This window comes from Electrophorus electricus, chromosome 3, assembly GCF_041902795.1.
Source record: "Electrophorus electricus isolate QZ-2024a chromosome 3, ASM4190279v1, whole genome shotgun sequence".
Classification (NCBI taxonomy): domain Eukaryota; kingdom Metazoa; phylum Chordata; class Actinopteri; order Gymnotiformes; family Gymnotidae; genus Electrophorus; species Electrophorus electricus.
The window spans coordinates 23,516,609-23,532,213 of NC_137499.1; the positions used below are offsets into that span (position 1 = coordinate 23,516,609).

At 37.6% G+C, this 15,605-nt stretch overlaps 3 protein-coding genes across 3 annotated transcripts; 2 read left to right on the forward strand and 1 right to left on the reverse strand.

Annotated features, from left to right (window-relative positions):
• Nucleotides 1–1,941: 1,941 nt before the first annotated feature.
• On the forward strand, nucleotides 1,942–4,190 carry LOC113575308 (winged helix repair factor 1). Its single transcript, XM_027006750.3, has 6 exons — nucleotides 1,942–2,302; nucleotides 2,405–2,550; nucleotides 2,780–3,015; nucleotides 3,339–3,436; nucleotides 3,502–3,649; nucleotides 3,732–4,190. Exons 1-6 carry the CDS (start codon nucleotides 2,197–2,199, stop codon nucleotides 3,775–3,777), a joined length of 780 nt encoding a protein of 259 aa, XP_026862551.2. The 5' UTR covers nucleotides 1,942–2,196; the 3' UTR covers nucleotides 3,778–4,190.
• Nucleotides 4,191–4,622: 432 nt separating this feature from the next.
• rac1b (Rac family small GTPase 1b) lies at nucleotides 4,623–11,276 on the reverse strand. Its single transcript, XM_027006751.3, has 6 exons — nucleotides 10,937–11,276; nucleotides 6,671–6,742; nucleotides 6,132–6,249; nucleotides 5,919–5,981; nucleotides 5,670–5,829; nucleotides 4,623–5,565 (listed from the first exon to the last, which is right to left on the reverse strand). Exons 1-6 carry the CDS (start codon nucleotides 10,969–10,971, stop codon nucleotides 5,435–5,437), a joined length of 579 nt encoding a protein of 192 aa, XP_026862552.1. The 5' UTR covers nucleotides 10,972–11,276; the 3' UTR covers nucleotides 4,623–5,434.
• A 454-nt stretch (nucleotides 11,277–11,730) lies between these two features.
• Nucleotides 11,731–12,921, forward strand: smim10l3 (small integral membrane protein 10 like 3). The gene is made up of 2 exons (XM_027006746.3): nucleotides 11,731–12,047; nucleotides 12,499–12,921. Exons 1-2 carry the CDS (start codon nucleotides 11,868–11,870, stop codon nucleotides 12,517–12,519), a joined length of 201 nt encoding a protein of 66 aa, XP_026862547.2. The 5' UTR covers nucleotides 11,731–11,867; the 3' UTR covers nucleotides 12,520–12,921.
• Nucleotides 12,922–15,605: the final 2,684 nt, after the last annotated feature.

The following is a 15,605-nucleotide window of genomic DNA, read 5'->3' on the forward strand; positions in this document are numbered from 1 at the left end:
AAAGGTTATTATTTACAAACAAATAAACACACTGGTGCAATTGCTTCAGGAGTGACCCAGGCCAAAACAATAAAAAAGACCCACACTAATAAAAGAAAATACAAAATAATACTAAATAACCCTAACAAACACAGTGACAGAGGCAAAAATCCACACCCAACATAAATGGCAGCCACTACCTATCACCAGTATCCAACACCAAATTACCATACAAAAAAAACAATATTTACACTATCAATACAATATACACAACAGCTACCTAAGCAGGAGGGATGAAGCTATAATTCGAGGTCCAAATGGGGAAAACAAGGTCATACACACAAATTATATAAATACAAACACAAGCCAAAACCAATCTCTGGAACAGCCACCAACAAACTGCCTCGCTGGTGAGGGGCCTTTATATAGCAGGACCAGTGGGCTGGTACAGCTGGAGAGGAATGGAGTGGAGTCAAGGTCAGAGACAGTGGGGAAACTGGCACCGGACCTTGAATCTGAAATACACCTAGGAAAAAGAAACACACAGACAGAACACTCATTATGTATAAATAATTGTATAAAGCAAGTAGTTAGCAGGCAGCATTTGCTCTTTTGGGTGTTCAAGAATTTGTATAAAGTATGAAGAGTAAAAGAATATATATAACAGACCACTCCATTTTTTCTTAAATCAGCATCTCCACATGTACAGCAGCCTTTCCATTCAAGTGTTTGTTGAATTCCTTCACAGACACACCTCATTTTGCTTAATGAGTTGCTGAATAGGTGATCACCTGAACAAAATCCTATCTTCTCTGATGAGTGCAATTTTCAGCTTTGTCCAACAATTGGTCATGTAATGGTTAGACAGAGACCTAGAGGTCTACAAGCCAGAGTGCCTCGCACTCACTGTGAAATTTGGTGAAGGATCGATGATGATCTGGGGGTGTTTCAGCAAGGCTGGAATTGGGCAGATTTGTCTTTGTGAAGGACACAATAATCAAGCCACTTACAAAACTGTGCTGGAAGAAAACTTGCTTCCTTCTGCTCTGACAATGTTCCCCAACTCTGATGATTGTTTTTTCAACAGGATAGTGCTCCATGTCACACAGCCAGGTCAATCAAAGTGTGTATGAGGGACCACCAGATCAAGACCCTATCATGGCCAACCCAATCTCGAGACCTGAAAACCTCTGGAATGTTATCAAGTGGAAGATGGATGGTCACAAGCCATTAAACAAAGTCAAGCTCCTGGAATTTCTGTGCCAGGAGTAGCATAAAGTTACCCAACAACAATGTGAAGGACTGGTGGAAAGCATGCCAAGATGCCTCAAAGCTGTGATTAAAAATCAGGGTTATTCCACCAAGTATTGATTATCTGACTCATCCTAAATTGAAATATTAGCATTGTGATGTTTATAAATGAATATGAGCTTGTTTTCTTTGCATTATTTGTGGTCTGAAATTTCTGTAACTGTTTTTGTTATTTTGACCATTAGTCATTTAATAAAAAACATGCTCTAAAATACAATATTTTTTATCTGGAATTTGAAAGAAATGTTCCCAGTAGTTTATAGAATAAAACAGAACTGCTCTGCCTGGTCAAACACATACCCATCAATTGTAAAACTAGAGAAACTGATAATTTTGTAGTGGTCTCTTTTTTTTTTTTTTCTAGACCCATATATATGTATGGACAAGAAGATTAATTAAATAGGATTATTTTAGAAAGAAAAAAAAAACTTATAATAATTTGATAAAACGATGTAAATTCATAAAATCAAGATAGATTTTGCTAGATCTATTCTATAAGGGTGTCTATGAATGTATGCAATTTTGGGAGTTGTGAATATGAGTTACTGGCTCTGGAAGTTGACGCCTACCGATATTGCATAGTGGGTACCTTGCTCCACGCCAACCAGTGGCGCCAGAGGACGATGTTTCGTTCGAATAGTTCAGCAAAGCAGGATGATTAAGTGAATGCTTCCTATTCTCTGCTAGATTTATCAACAGTAGCTATCTCGAGTATAGGGTTGTTTAGCGTCTGCCTTGGATATCACTTAATACAGAACGTAAACTATACATTTTAAAGCGCTCGTTCAAATCAAATTAGCTTTCTAGCTTGCTAATGAGTTTAATTGGGTAACTATTACATGAATAGCAGATATTTAGTAAGCAAAACCCATCCCGGCATGAGTCCTAACTCAGATTTGACCAATCATGTCTTCAGCTATGAATAGAAAGAGATCATTAATATCAGACACATTCTGCATAAAAAAACGAAAATGTGGGTCTGAGAGTCCTATTGGAAAACCGGGATTTCAAGGTAAGATAACGTTATCTGTACTAGTGAGCTGATGTTAAGATCATGATACATACCTAGCCAATTAAATGCAAATGTTAAGATTTTTCGTTTGTTTTTCAACAGAGGGATCCATTGACGTCAAGGCCGCGTTACAATATCTCATGACACTGTTTCCAAGCAAACTGTTTAATGACAGCCTTCCACCAATTGTGTTCAAACATCAACTGTACAGTTTAAATGATGACAAAACTTTGGTGGATAAGCAAGTGGTAATTTGACGTTTCATCCTTAATTAGGTCCAGAATCTGTGGTCAAAGCAGTTTACCTGTTGGCATTTTAAAGACACTGACATGTCCTTGTAAAGGCATAATGTGAAATCATCTTAAACATCAATGTTTATGTGAAGATAATTTTCCTACAAACCTCTGCTATATCACACATTGGAAATCTGTCTTCTCCTGGGTGTTTCCTATCCACCTGTTCTCTGTCTGTTGGCAGAATGAATTGAGAGAAAATGGAGAAGTGTTCATGTTCCAGCTGGGTTTCCACTCAGATACCTTTGCCTTGGTATTTTCTGTGGACTACAGAGCCAAAGTTCTGGCAGGGGAGGCTGGAAGGAACACACTTGGAACTGTAGAAAAGTTTCTTGATAAAGTTCTACATGCCTGCCCAGACCTAAGTTTCAGCAAAGACAAAATGCTTAAGGAGTTCGTTTTCACAGATTCAGAGATAACGTAAGGAAATTAGAATCACTTTTATGGGCAATACTGTTTGGTTTTTTTTTATTTATATTTTTACAATCACTTAAACAGTTGTTTCATTATGTAAGATATAGACAATATTAGGCACAATTTGGCAAGAATAGTACAGTTGGTTCGTCAGTTTCTTGACGTACTGATGATCCACACCATATAGAGAATATGGAGTATATAGAAATGTTTGTCTGTATATAACATATTACAATAAAATGTCAGTGCTTATCTTCCCACACCACAAAAAGAATTTACATTTGATTCTTGAACATTTCTTGTGCATTTAAAGATCTCTTTTGTCACAGGCAGCTTGTTCAGGCAGGAGTACTGACTGTGCGGGACGCTGGCAGCTGGTGGCTTGCAATTCCAAATTCTGGTCGATTCACCAAGTACTTTATTCAGGGTGGGTAGAACCACAAAACATGCGTTACCTCCAGTATACACTTCCAACTGATTGTTTTCTTTCAGGGCGCAAAGCTGTTCTTGGTATGGTCAAAAAATCAAAATACAGCGAAATCTTGAAGAGCAGGCTGGAGGAGCGCCACTGCACCTCACAGGTTAAATTGCAGATGAAGTACCATGTCCATGATATAATTGGTGCAGAACTGGTAGAATGGTAAGACTGCATAATCAATGGTGTTTAATATCCTCACATTTTCCATGTGCTATTATTGATCTTTTTTTTATTTTGTTTTTAGCATAAACACCACATCAGGAACTTTATTACGATTTATGGACACTTGACCTTCAAGCTTTGGAAATGTTAGCCTTTGGGATTTTACATTGTTCTGAAGTGTCCTTCCAGTCTACTTTAAGGCAGTACATAACTAACTGCATGCAGTGTTTCAAGATGATCATCTGGGACTTGCAAAAATATGGACCTCACCAGCATCCCATTAGTATGCCACTCATACACTGGTAATAGATATTAAAAGTAATTGCTACAAGCACTGGAGTTTCTCTTTGCCTTATACTCAATGGCTTTTTGTATTTTATTACAAAAATGTTCTTTGCTGTCTCTTGAAATAAATATGGTTAGTGAACTTTTCAGTTTTTAGGGAGAAATGTAGCATGGTTAAGAAATTTTAATTGGATATCATTTCCCTATGGAGATACTGCCATTATCAACTACAGGAAAAAAAAAAGGATGAAGTCACTTTTAACTTTGATTTATTTCTCTTAAACAAGTGATTGGAATACTCCCTAAAAACAGGGTTACAATGTTGGCTATTTTTGTGCAGACAAACCTGTGATGTGGAATGTGCACTGGCCATCACACTTGGGAGAGTGGTTTAAGGAAATATGCTAAACAAGCTTTAAATGTCACTATACATGGCATGTGTATGCTCTCTGAATCAACTACTAATTACTATCCAAAGACAGATTTAAGCAATAACTATGCTTATAGGACATATTTGATTGTTAAAGGTTAGAGTACAAAGAATTTTAGTAAAAATATTGTTTAGGATGAAAAAACTACTTCATAAATGACGTAGCATAGGTTTGACAGTAGGCTGTTGCTTTTTCAGTTTGCCATTTCTAGAAAAAAAACCCAAAATTTTTTACTGGATGCGTCATTAAAACACACAGCTGTTTTAAAGGTTTATTGTAAATGCATTAAAACACTTAAGGATTCTAATAGTATGATGTAGTGTCCTTTCATATACATGCCTCAGCACATAACCTTTATTTTTTGTATTTAGGGAAGTTTATGTAGAGTAGGTTGTACACACCCAGTCGAGCCCAACCCTGGGGTGAACAGGAGGTATATCTGTGCTTCTTTTCCAACATCTCTGAAGCTGTGTTATTTAGGGCCAACTGTTTTACAGTGTGAAGTAAACAATGTACAGCAAACAGTTATAAAGAAGTAATTCAAACATTGCCAGTAATGTCCTGTATCCATGACTACAGCCAGATTTTTTTAAGGTGACAGAACAAACCCCATCAATAGTTAATGAATATGTTAAAACTGGCATTCTGTCTTGCCTACCTTATTCATTAGCTCTTGTTCAATCATTTTTCAAGTCAGAAGAAAATACAACAATTATAGTGTTTGTAATGCAGTTATAGTGTTTGTAATGCAGATACTACATAATGTAGTGCTATTTGGCAAGACCTTCATGCTAATCCAACATAAACTGTAAACAAGCTCTTAAAAGAACGTGAACCGTTATAGGACAACTTCACAAATCTGTGTTCAAAGGCCGCAGGAATATTCTAATGTTCAGCATGTTTCTGTCTAAGCAAAGATGAATTTCTGGTCAATCTGTCCCATTCCTACATCTAGAGATTATCAGTTTTGTGAAGATAAAACTTGTACTGGTCGCCACAAAGAAGAGGGAAGCAGAATGAACATGCCACCTCATTCGTCTCTCTCTAAATACAGCTGGGATCACAGTGCCTACAGGAGGGAACATTTCCTCTTCCTCTTCTTCACTGGAGGGGGGCAAAGCACGGCTCGGATGGCCTCGTCGAACACCGTCTTAAGGCCACGCTGCGTCAGTGCTGAGCATTCCAGATATTTAACAGCTCCTAGGGGACAAACGTATCCCGCATGAATATCCTGCAATTTTTATTTTTGTCATGATCTTTTGAGGAATCAGTTTACACACACACACACACACACACACACACACCAATCTCCTTAGCCATGGCCAGGCCTTGAGGGTAGGTTATGGGAGTGAGCTTCTTCTCCTTGAGCTTCTCAATGGTGTCCTTGTCATCCCTCAGATCGAGCTTGGTTCCCACAAGGATAATTGGTGTGTTGGGACAATGGTGTCTTACTTCTGGATACCACTGCAGTGGGTCAAGATATGCATGAAATATGTTTGAGTATTTAAAGTGGACATCCGAACAGGACCAATTAAATCATTAGCTGGGCTTACCTTGGCACGGACGTTTTCAAAAGAGGCAGGACTTACGAGGGAGAAGCAGATGAGAAACACATCCTACACACAACAGATTGTCATCATGAAATCTACTGGGCTCTTTGTAATAAGATAACAATAATTGTTGGAATTTCCCCTACAGTATACATGAAAAGACTTGTCCCTTAAGATGAACTGAAAACAGGTTTTTAGCTGAGCCAGTCGCCTTACTGTCTGAGGGTAGGAGAGAGGGCGGAGCCTATCATAGTCTTCCTGTCCGGCTGTGTCCCACAGACCCAGATTGACTGGTTTGCCATCCACCATAACATTTGCAGAGTAATTATCAAATCTGCCAAAACCAAATGCCAAGTGAAATCAAATGAAAAGCTCAACTGGAAATGCATACATGTCTGAAATATGTTCAACTATGTCAGAGTAACAAGCAATGTGATTATTACAGTAAAAGCCTTAATGATCAATTTTCCTTGGTAGAACTGACTGACAATGGCATCAGCAAATAACTGATTAAGTATATCTATATGGGCTTAATATTGACATTTATTTGCATGACCATGTTAGACCACATCCCATCTAAGCAAGTAAGTGTAATGAGAATGCAGTGAATTTTCTATTAAATGTCTTTCATAAGAAAGCTAGGTTACCATTCTTGTGTCATTTGACAGATTTTAGTTTATTGTGCATCTCTAAATGTAACAATTTAAAATTAGGCAAAGTATACCCCTGTGGCACATGGCTGCATGGATACTTACACTGTGGGGATATACTCTCCAGGGAATGCATTGGTTGTGTAGCTGATCAGTAGGCATGTCTTACCAACCGCCCTAGAATAAAGCAGAACAGAATTATATTACAGATTATATTACAGTATCTGTAAGAACAACCTGAACTCCTCGTGGGCTGCAAATCCTGTGGTCACTACTTTTATTTACGCGAATGCATATTTGATCTGGCTAATAAGATCCTGTGTATGTACAATGCTGACAGGTGACTTTGCTAGTGAGGTGTGACTCGTTCTGGAAGAAATCCTTTTTGAGATTGCAACACAGCAAGCAGGAAATTAGTTGAGAGCAATAGGAGAGAGTAAACAACCTTTTCATTTTGTTCAGACTAGACTTGAGATAATGGCAGCTTTAGCAACACCTGAACTCGCAGACAAAGAGGCAGCACAAAGTGAAATGGAGATATTTTATCTTAAAAGTGAACAAAAAGGCCTGTAAACACCACACCATTTCTATACAAGTGCTGCTGTAAAAAGTGTCTCGCAAACAGAGGCAACATAAAACCTGACCCAACATTTGTTGGACAAAAATCACAGCCTTTTCAAGGATTTCAAAGAGCAACAGGTTGCAGTTAGCTAGTTCACATCCCTGTTATGTCCATGCAAGAAATACAGAGTGATCGCGAAGCCTCTCAGCAGAAGTAATACACATTCATGTATATTGTAGGAGTAATACAATCCTTTGTGTGTTACAGAAACATGGTTGGACACTATAAAAACATTTAAATAGGGAATAAAAATTACATAACTGCATGTAGAGACAAATTGAAAGGTTGGAGGAGTATGTATTTATATCATCATCACAGAATTACATCTTAGAGAGGATTTAAATCATGATCAAATTGAAGCGGTATGAGGGGGTATTATTTTATCAAAATGTAAGCCGATCTTAAATTGGTGCATGTTACACGGCTCCTTATCCAAGTAATTTATATGAATTACTGAATGAAGCATGCATCAAGAGTGAAGATTTTGTTAAAACAGAAGTGGTTATTGTTGGGGATTTTAATACTGATATTTGGAAAATGGATCTATGTATATAAGGCACCGACTGATTTACATCAATTGATTAAGGAACCACCAACAGTCTGTTCATCTACAAAGACCAATTGACCTTGTCTTAGTTTCAGATAAGACAAGGATAGTAATGTTTTTACATGAATATATATTGTTATATTGTGTTATATATTGAGGAATGTGTGGAGTTTTTTGTACTAGAAAGATTAAAAAAAATTTGCTTAATATGCATAATACTAACTATTTGAACAGAAAAACTAGATGCTCAAAATCTTATTTATGAATTTCAGTCTGGATTTATTAAGTCTCACTCTACTGAACAAGCTTACTTAAATCATTTTATCAGGTGTGAGCTATATAAAGGGAATTTATGTGGTATGGTAATGTTAGATTTGCAGATGGCTTTCATAGCCTGTCCCAACAGCCCACTTTTCTGTGATTTTATTTCTAATCAAATCAGTTCAGTGTTTTTCCTCCCTTCAGAAAATTACATTCCAAATTACGTACAGTTTTCACCCAACTCAACAGTCATCTGAATTTTAGCCATGTCTGGATACAAATGTCTGTGGTTTCACTTTGGAAAAAAAAAAAAAAACCTGACAGCTATTACTAGCAGTATTCAGTCTCCTTGCGCACATCCAGAGACCTTTGTGAAGCGCAAAACAAACAAAAATGGATGCTTGTGAAATGCCACTCAACCATTTGCTTGGTCTAGATGGTAAACCTTGCACCCCATTTGCTACTTGGGAGACATTATCTGGAGAGGAAGCCATCAATGAGAAAAGAAAGATCCCACAGGCTTATTAAAGGGGCGATTATTTAAACTCAGTGACTGGTATAAATCTTTACTTACTAGTTGCATCACTGTGAATTCCTTAATGTTCCAACAATAAATGCTGTTAAACTACTAACTGTCAACAAAGTTTTAAATTCAAACTGGCACGAACATCCAGGTTCAGAGAAAAAGCAACACATTTGAAACTCGCTAGTCTTAAAGCTTAGTCACCCAGATGTATAAGTTTCAGCACTGTAGAGATGTGCAATATATTTAATCACAAACATCCCCATTAAACTAATTCAGTCCAAACAGGGTTCACAATGTTGTATGCAGATAACTGTGTTGCTGTGACTGAAAAAACTCTCCGCAGTTACGTAACAATCTTGCATTTTTCAATCTTACACTGATTAGGCCATTTTACATTCAATACCTCTGCTTCATTTTATTTTATGTATTGCTCTCGTTGTACTTTGTGTTTTGACTAAAACATGGTTTATAATAAAGAATAATAAATGACATTTGACAATGTTTAGGAGATGTATGGAAATTCATGACATGGTTTCAATATCAAAACAAATTTAGGTATACTATACATTTTAAAACCACCTATAAATTAATGTGTAGGATTAACTAATGAGGAAAACAGTTTAAGTAAATTGACACTGGAAAAGGTGCTTGAGGTCATTTCAAGACTAGGCTCCGCATAACAGTTAGCAATTGCCTGACGCCAGGATTTTGTTGGCACTCGTTCATTTTTATACATATACAGGGCCTAATCCACACAAGATGCTTGAGATTGCTTAATAACTTGACATCCTTTGAGACTGACAAAGCCAAATGTATGATATTTTTTGGCTTGTAGTTTTAATTATATTAAGTCGTATGCATATGTATACAACTTAATATAATGCATAACGTAGCTTGTATACACACACACACACACATATATATTATATATATATATATCAATAAAAAATGTAACTTGTTTGCTTCAGTTTTACCCTGGAGGTTCGAGGCTCCAAACTGAACAGTACTACGGTTCTGATGGTGAAAGAATTGTGGTTTTTCCCCTAGCATGGAGATGAAAGCTCAGACTATCCTTGAAAATAAACCTAAAACCCAAACAAAACTGGACAAAAAGGCAGAGGCAAACTTTAGTGCCCCTTGTCTGTGTGTTTCCGCAAGGAATAGCAACCCACTCCTTTACATTCTGGGTGTGCTGGCACTCACCAAGTCGCAAACTACAGTACTGCTTGAGGAGCACACCATACATCACAGAAAGGTGAAAATGCCACACACACACACACACACACACACACACACACACACACACACACACACACACACAGTGCTCTAATGAACCTAAATGCTCTATGTCAGAGTGCTTTATTGCCCAAGGAAGACTGCAAATTTTTCTTTGATGTAAACTGACACTAATTAAAAAAACAAACAAAAAAAAACAACTAGATGTGGTCCAAATAATCGGAATAACATTTAAAACGTATTACAATCAATTCTGTCAGATTGTAGGGAACTTCAACATGCAACTGGTTAAACCCCCTATATAGAACAGGACAAATACTGGCTATAGTGAGCTAATGATGCGTCAAACACCCCTTAAGGTACTGGTTTTCAGCTCGCGTGCCATTCCAGTGGATTTAATTGGGCTTTCTATCGATCGTCTTGGCAATAGGGGCTACTTTCATTACCACGATAAACTGAACCGCACCCACTTCTGAACTTTACAATTGCGTACCTAGAACAACCCACACGAAAAAAACGCCTTTGTAACAAAGACTGGACACAGGTGAAATGCCCTAACAGACAATGAGTAGCATTGCCCAGGTTTAATCTGTTCACTTCGCCCACTGCTAAACTTTCAGTACACAGACACACCTAACGAGTATCATGTTCAGTCTACAGCTTTAAAGCGTCAGTTTCAGGCAGTGAGTGGGGAAACATCAATGTAATTGATGTTGTGAATATTTGTACATGTTTACATAATTTTGAACCGTTGTAACCACACACAATTTGCATACGAGGCTGCCACCTCGTTAGTTAACGACATGCTAGGATAGCTACTCGTGTTCCTAAAGTATTTTTAATTAAGCCATGTACAGGATGTTTTCATAGTCCACTTTAACACATCTGACATATTCACTCGAAAAATAAATCGTCGTCTACAGTTTAGCTAATAAAAGCAAAAGTTTATTATAGGAGGTACTATCCCAACACTTATCGTCGCAAAACTTGCCCACCTCAGCTAACCGCCACCGAAATTGTCCATCCAAACATAGCTAAGCTAGCTACCTAGTTAGCGAAAAAATGTCTAAGGAATGAACTTAACGTCGAGCTCTGCTAGCCTGCTAAACCTAGCTAAGTCACGGACGAAGAGGTTTTTGCTCAAAACAGCAGATTACATTAATACGAAAAGCCGCTTACCCGTCCCCCACAACGACGCACTTTATGGCCTGCATTGGTCTGTGATATCTGGAAGCGTTTTCCTTCGGCTTGTGTGCCTTTACAAGTTAGCTAACCTAACTAGTTGTTAGCTAATGTGCGACTTGCTAACAAGTGCCCAGACCTAGCCTTCACTAGATTCCTAAAATATTTAGCAAAGTTTCTATTCACTATGCCGAATCAGTCGAACTTGAAATCTACTGAAAATTTCAACTTTTAACTTCACCTAAATTTTAACTTCCCTCTAACATTCCAACGTTGAGCTAACCGGATTCAACTAACAGAAAAGTTTATAGCCACCACCCAATAAAGGAACAAGCTTCGCAAAGTTACAAGTTCTTTTCCGGTTTAGACTTTTTCAGTAAAAAAGTCTGTTCTTCAAAGTATCTAATTAAATTGTTCTTGGAGACTTTTAAGTTGACTTCAGCAACGTTTGGCCCCAAGCCGGTCCAACTACAAATAAATATACAATTTAAATACAAATGATAGCTACCATATCAACCCAATTAGGCCAATTAAAAAATATTAACAATATTTGTGTTTGTGTTTTCTTTAAATACATTTATATAATGCCCAATGTAGTGGAAACATACAATCAAAGCGATACATTATATATTTTGAATAATACATCAAACAAACAATCGCTTATAAACATTTGAATTGAACAGAAGTCTAAAATGAATACTTGAAGCTCAGATATGCCGTAATGTGAGCGTTACAGGAAGTTGACTTGACATCCTTGCGTCTCACCATTTTTCCACCATTTTTGCACCAGTAGTGCAAGGTACAAGGGTGGAGCATGACTTCACCTATCTTGGAATATCCTTTTAAGATTAAAACGAGTATAAAATCATGCTCACCTAATACAGGATAATACGCTTTTGACCGAGGATTGTACGCCAAACAGCATCAGATGGCGGGACTGTCGTATCTGGTACTCCGATTTTCGGGATCCGCTGGTCGGACTTACGGGGTCTTTTCTAAGGGACTAACGAGGACTTTGTTGATATTTTTTGATCTTGCATGGAGACTCCGAATCAGATTCCCATATCTCTACCTCATTGCCTCGATGATGTTTAATGTGCGCTTACAGGTAAAAGTTTGACTGTCAGGTGCTAAGGCCGATTTTTAAAGCTCAGATAAGAACCTGGCATGACAATCCTGTCCTAAAAAAGAGCCAACAGTCCTCGAGTACACGACTGAGTGATACGTTCTAGACTAACGTTATGAATTGAATACGAATGTAGCTTCGAGCAAAACGACACATTACTCCAGGGACGGAACGATTAATTATCAGACCTTGTGTTTATGAATGGGATTAGCCTATCTTACGAGTGTAGTAAAATAGAGGCGTAACCCAAAAATGAAGCTATTATGGGGAGCTTGATAATGAGCCACAAATGTAGTTAATATTAAGTTATTTTAACGTCAGTTATTAGGTATGGTCTTAAGTGTTGGTAACTGCAGATCGTCATGTACAACATGACACCAAAGAATTAAGTGCAACGGTGCATTTGTACCTTACCTCTTTTTCTTGTGTGCAGGTTCACATTGAGATACATTAAGATACACCCATGAGTTCCCATCTGCTGAAAGCCCATCCCCCCCAGGGAGGAAGGCCTGATTCCTGCAGCTTTGGAAGCCAACCAAGGTCAAAGGTTCACCTGTACTGGGAGAAGTATGGACATACATGCTGGGGGAATGTGCGGCTGGACCTGCTGCTCAGCACCCCTCTTGCAGCCTGGCACTGCTCCACACATTTTCAAAGGCAAAGTTTTGCTGTGTGGTAGGCGGTGTGTGATGGAAGGAAATTTCAGGGTGTTCCTTTTTTTAAAACAAATAAATGCGTAGAACCATTTGGAACATCTGGTCATTTGTAACATCACTGAAGTGACCAACTAGAGCCTGGATATGTATGGAATGGGGATGGGGTTCATAGGTGGATTTAATTGGTCCATTACAGCATGGAGCTGTGATTGGTTCTAGAGGTGGTTTGTTTAGTGTTCCCAGATGCCTACACATGTGCATGCTCAGTTTGTTCCGAGGAGTATCAATTTGGCCATGTACCACTTGCCTGATCTCACTGCATGTCACCTAACATGCACTGATGAAGTCTGACTGTGGTCTATTTCTTAATCACTTTTACTATGGATCCTGTCTTGGAATGTTTTTATTTATTTTGTGCCTCCCACTCACATCTTTACACACTGCTCTGGGTGTAATACATCAAGTTGGCTTCACATCCTTCCCCAAGGATCTTAGCAAACATTAAGTCTGTTTTGAATATTTGCACCCAAACATAATTTTAATTGTTCAATTTGGAGAAGTTTCTGTCTATTTGATCAAAGTCTTGTGCTCAAAATAAAATAAGGGTGTGGTGACAAACAAAAAATGTATTTCTCCACCCATCCACTCCTCACTAACTTTATCCACTGCTTAGATCTGTTTTGGAAGATACTGTAATATTTATTTTGAATTTATTTTTTTGTTGTCTGATTGTTCAGTATATATTATTTAAATTGCATCCCACCTGCAAGTGTCAACTAGGTGATTCTTATATGCAACAAAATGAACGATGTTACTTAAAAAATATTTTTCACTGAAATGACATGTATGATTTGAATTTACTTGTTTGTTTGTTTTTTGTCAGTAATGAATTTGTGCATTATATGTGCAATTTATTTGAACATAGCTTAAGTAATGTTATAGCTATGATTTGAAGTTTGAAACAATAAATTATGGGAGAAAATTATGTTTATTCTATTTTAAACTTATAATGCAAATTTGTTTTTACATGTACACTACTTAGCAGATGCTGTTATCCAGAGCGATGAACAATAGTGCTTAGATGCCCCCCAAAAATGCCTGAGGCTAAGGATACCATTGACTGAGAACACTGTTAGAGAAAAAATACAAAGGTAGTACAGTACTTTTTAATATGTAAAGAAGATTCAGTATCCAAATACAATAGGCTGTGCTGTGTGTCCATGAAGACAGTGTATTTTCAGGAGCGCTCCATAAAGATTAATGATTCCTTTGTTGTAAAACGTCATAGCGGACGAACGTCTGCTTTTGGCCACAGAGTGGCAGTGTGGACCCACTATACGAGGAGGTGCAACGTATGCTTAAGAAGTACGATCAAAATAGAATTCATCGTTAGAGTTGAGAGAAATAAGAACGTGTGGAGGGATTAAGAATTAGTACTCTTACAATATTTGCTAGTATTGGTCTTTGTTTTCTAAATCTTCCTTTGAACCCTTTCATTGTATTCAGGATAGACGTGTTTGTCAAATGCAGACCTGTTTGTCAATCATAAGTCTAGATTAATTCTCATTAATGGGTAAGCTTCATAAAAGTTCATCTTATAGCTCCTGAATAGTTATTTTTCTTGTTCTTCTCATAATGTTTGCAGTTTGAATTAGTGATCCGAAAAGCAATGAAGTGCAAGGATGTTTGTATTATGCCAAGGAGCTTATAGTAACTGTTCCTCATGCGTTCCATTCAGTTAGTCACATCAGCCTGTTTGGGTGAAGTATTTAAAAATTATCATTTGATGTGGTTGAGTAGGATATGTGCAAACATCCTCCTCCTGAGTTTAGTTTTTATCTGCAGTGTTCTATGCAGCAACTCTGGAATGGGTTATCTAATAGCAAGCTACTGTTAAATATGTGTTGCCAAGGCAACTGCTGAAATCTTTGTGTGGCATCCCCCTCTGCACATAAACTACACATTTTCCCTCCGCTCCTGTGCAAAGAGGATTTACAGATGAAGAGGATTTGCCCAAATGAAATTGGTTTTGTATGGTTAACAATGGACTGGTCAGAACAGAGTGCATTGAATTGTGGATGAAAACTTTTTGTCTTCTTTGCATGTCAAAAAATTGTTTAAACTCATACTTTAGATTATTCTTAGACAACTACAGTGCAGTGTAGTTGTCAGTTTATGTGTTTTTCTGTGTTTGTGCTATGTCAATATGAGGCTGTGTTTATAGATGGGTGTGTGCAGTGTCTTACTTCAGGTGTATCCTGTGTGCGAGGTCATCCCACCACCCCCTTTTCTATCCATGTGCAACTCCACTGTTTATGCATGTGTGATAATTGACCTTTTTGTGAAAACCAAAACAGTCGCAATGAGTCACTTGAAATCTTTAATGGGAAATTATCTACATAAGTGAATGTAGCCTATGAACCCTTATGTTAATACACATGTGAATCTTCTGTACCAATGTTTTTGAATATTTGCTCCCCATACAAATAGTACCCTGTACTGCAATCAAAGGTTTCTTTTGATTTATTTAATATTACAGCACACAATGCTGTAATGTGCAGCATTAAAGTGCCATAATCAGAACTCATTCCATTAACAGAGTTGTGTACTTTCAACCTCTTTTTGATCCAGTTAAGATATAACTCACCTTACCTGTATAGGAAAACTCCAATCAAATCTATTGATCCTATTTTGTTGAATTTATTCGAACGGTTATTTGAAAAGGTCAGTCCAGTCTAGCTGGGATCCTGCACCAAGTGAAGATGTTTTTAATCTAATAAGCTTCCATCAAGCCAGGTAAGCAAGGGCCATAAATATCTTAAACAAATGTGGTTCAGCTATGTTGGGGACCAGCAACAAAAATAAATATAATAAGAAACATGTC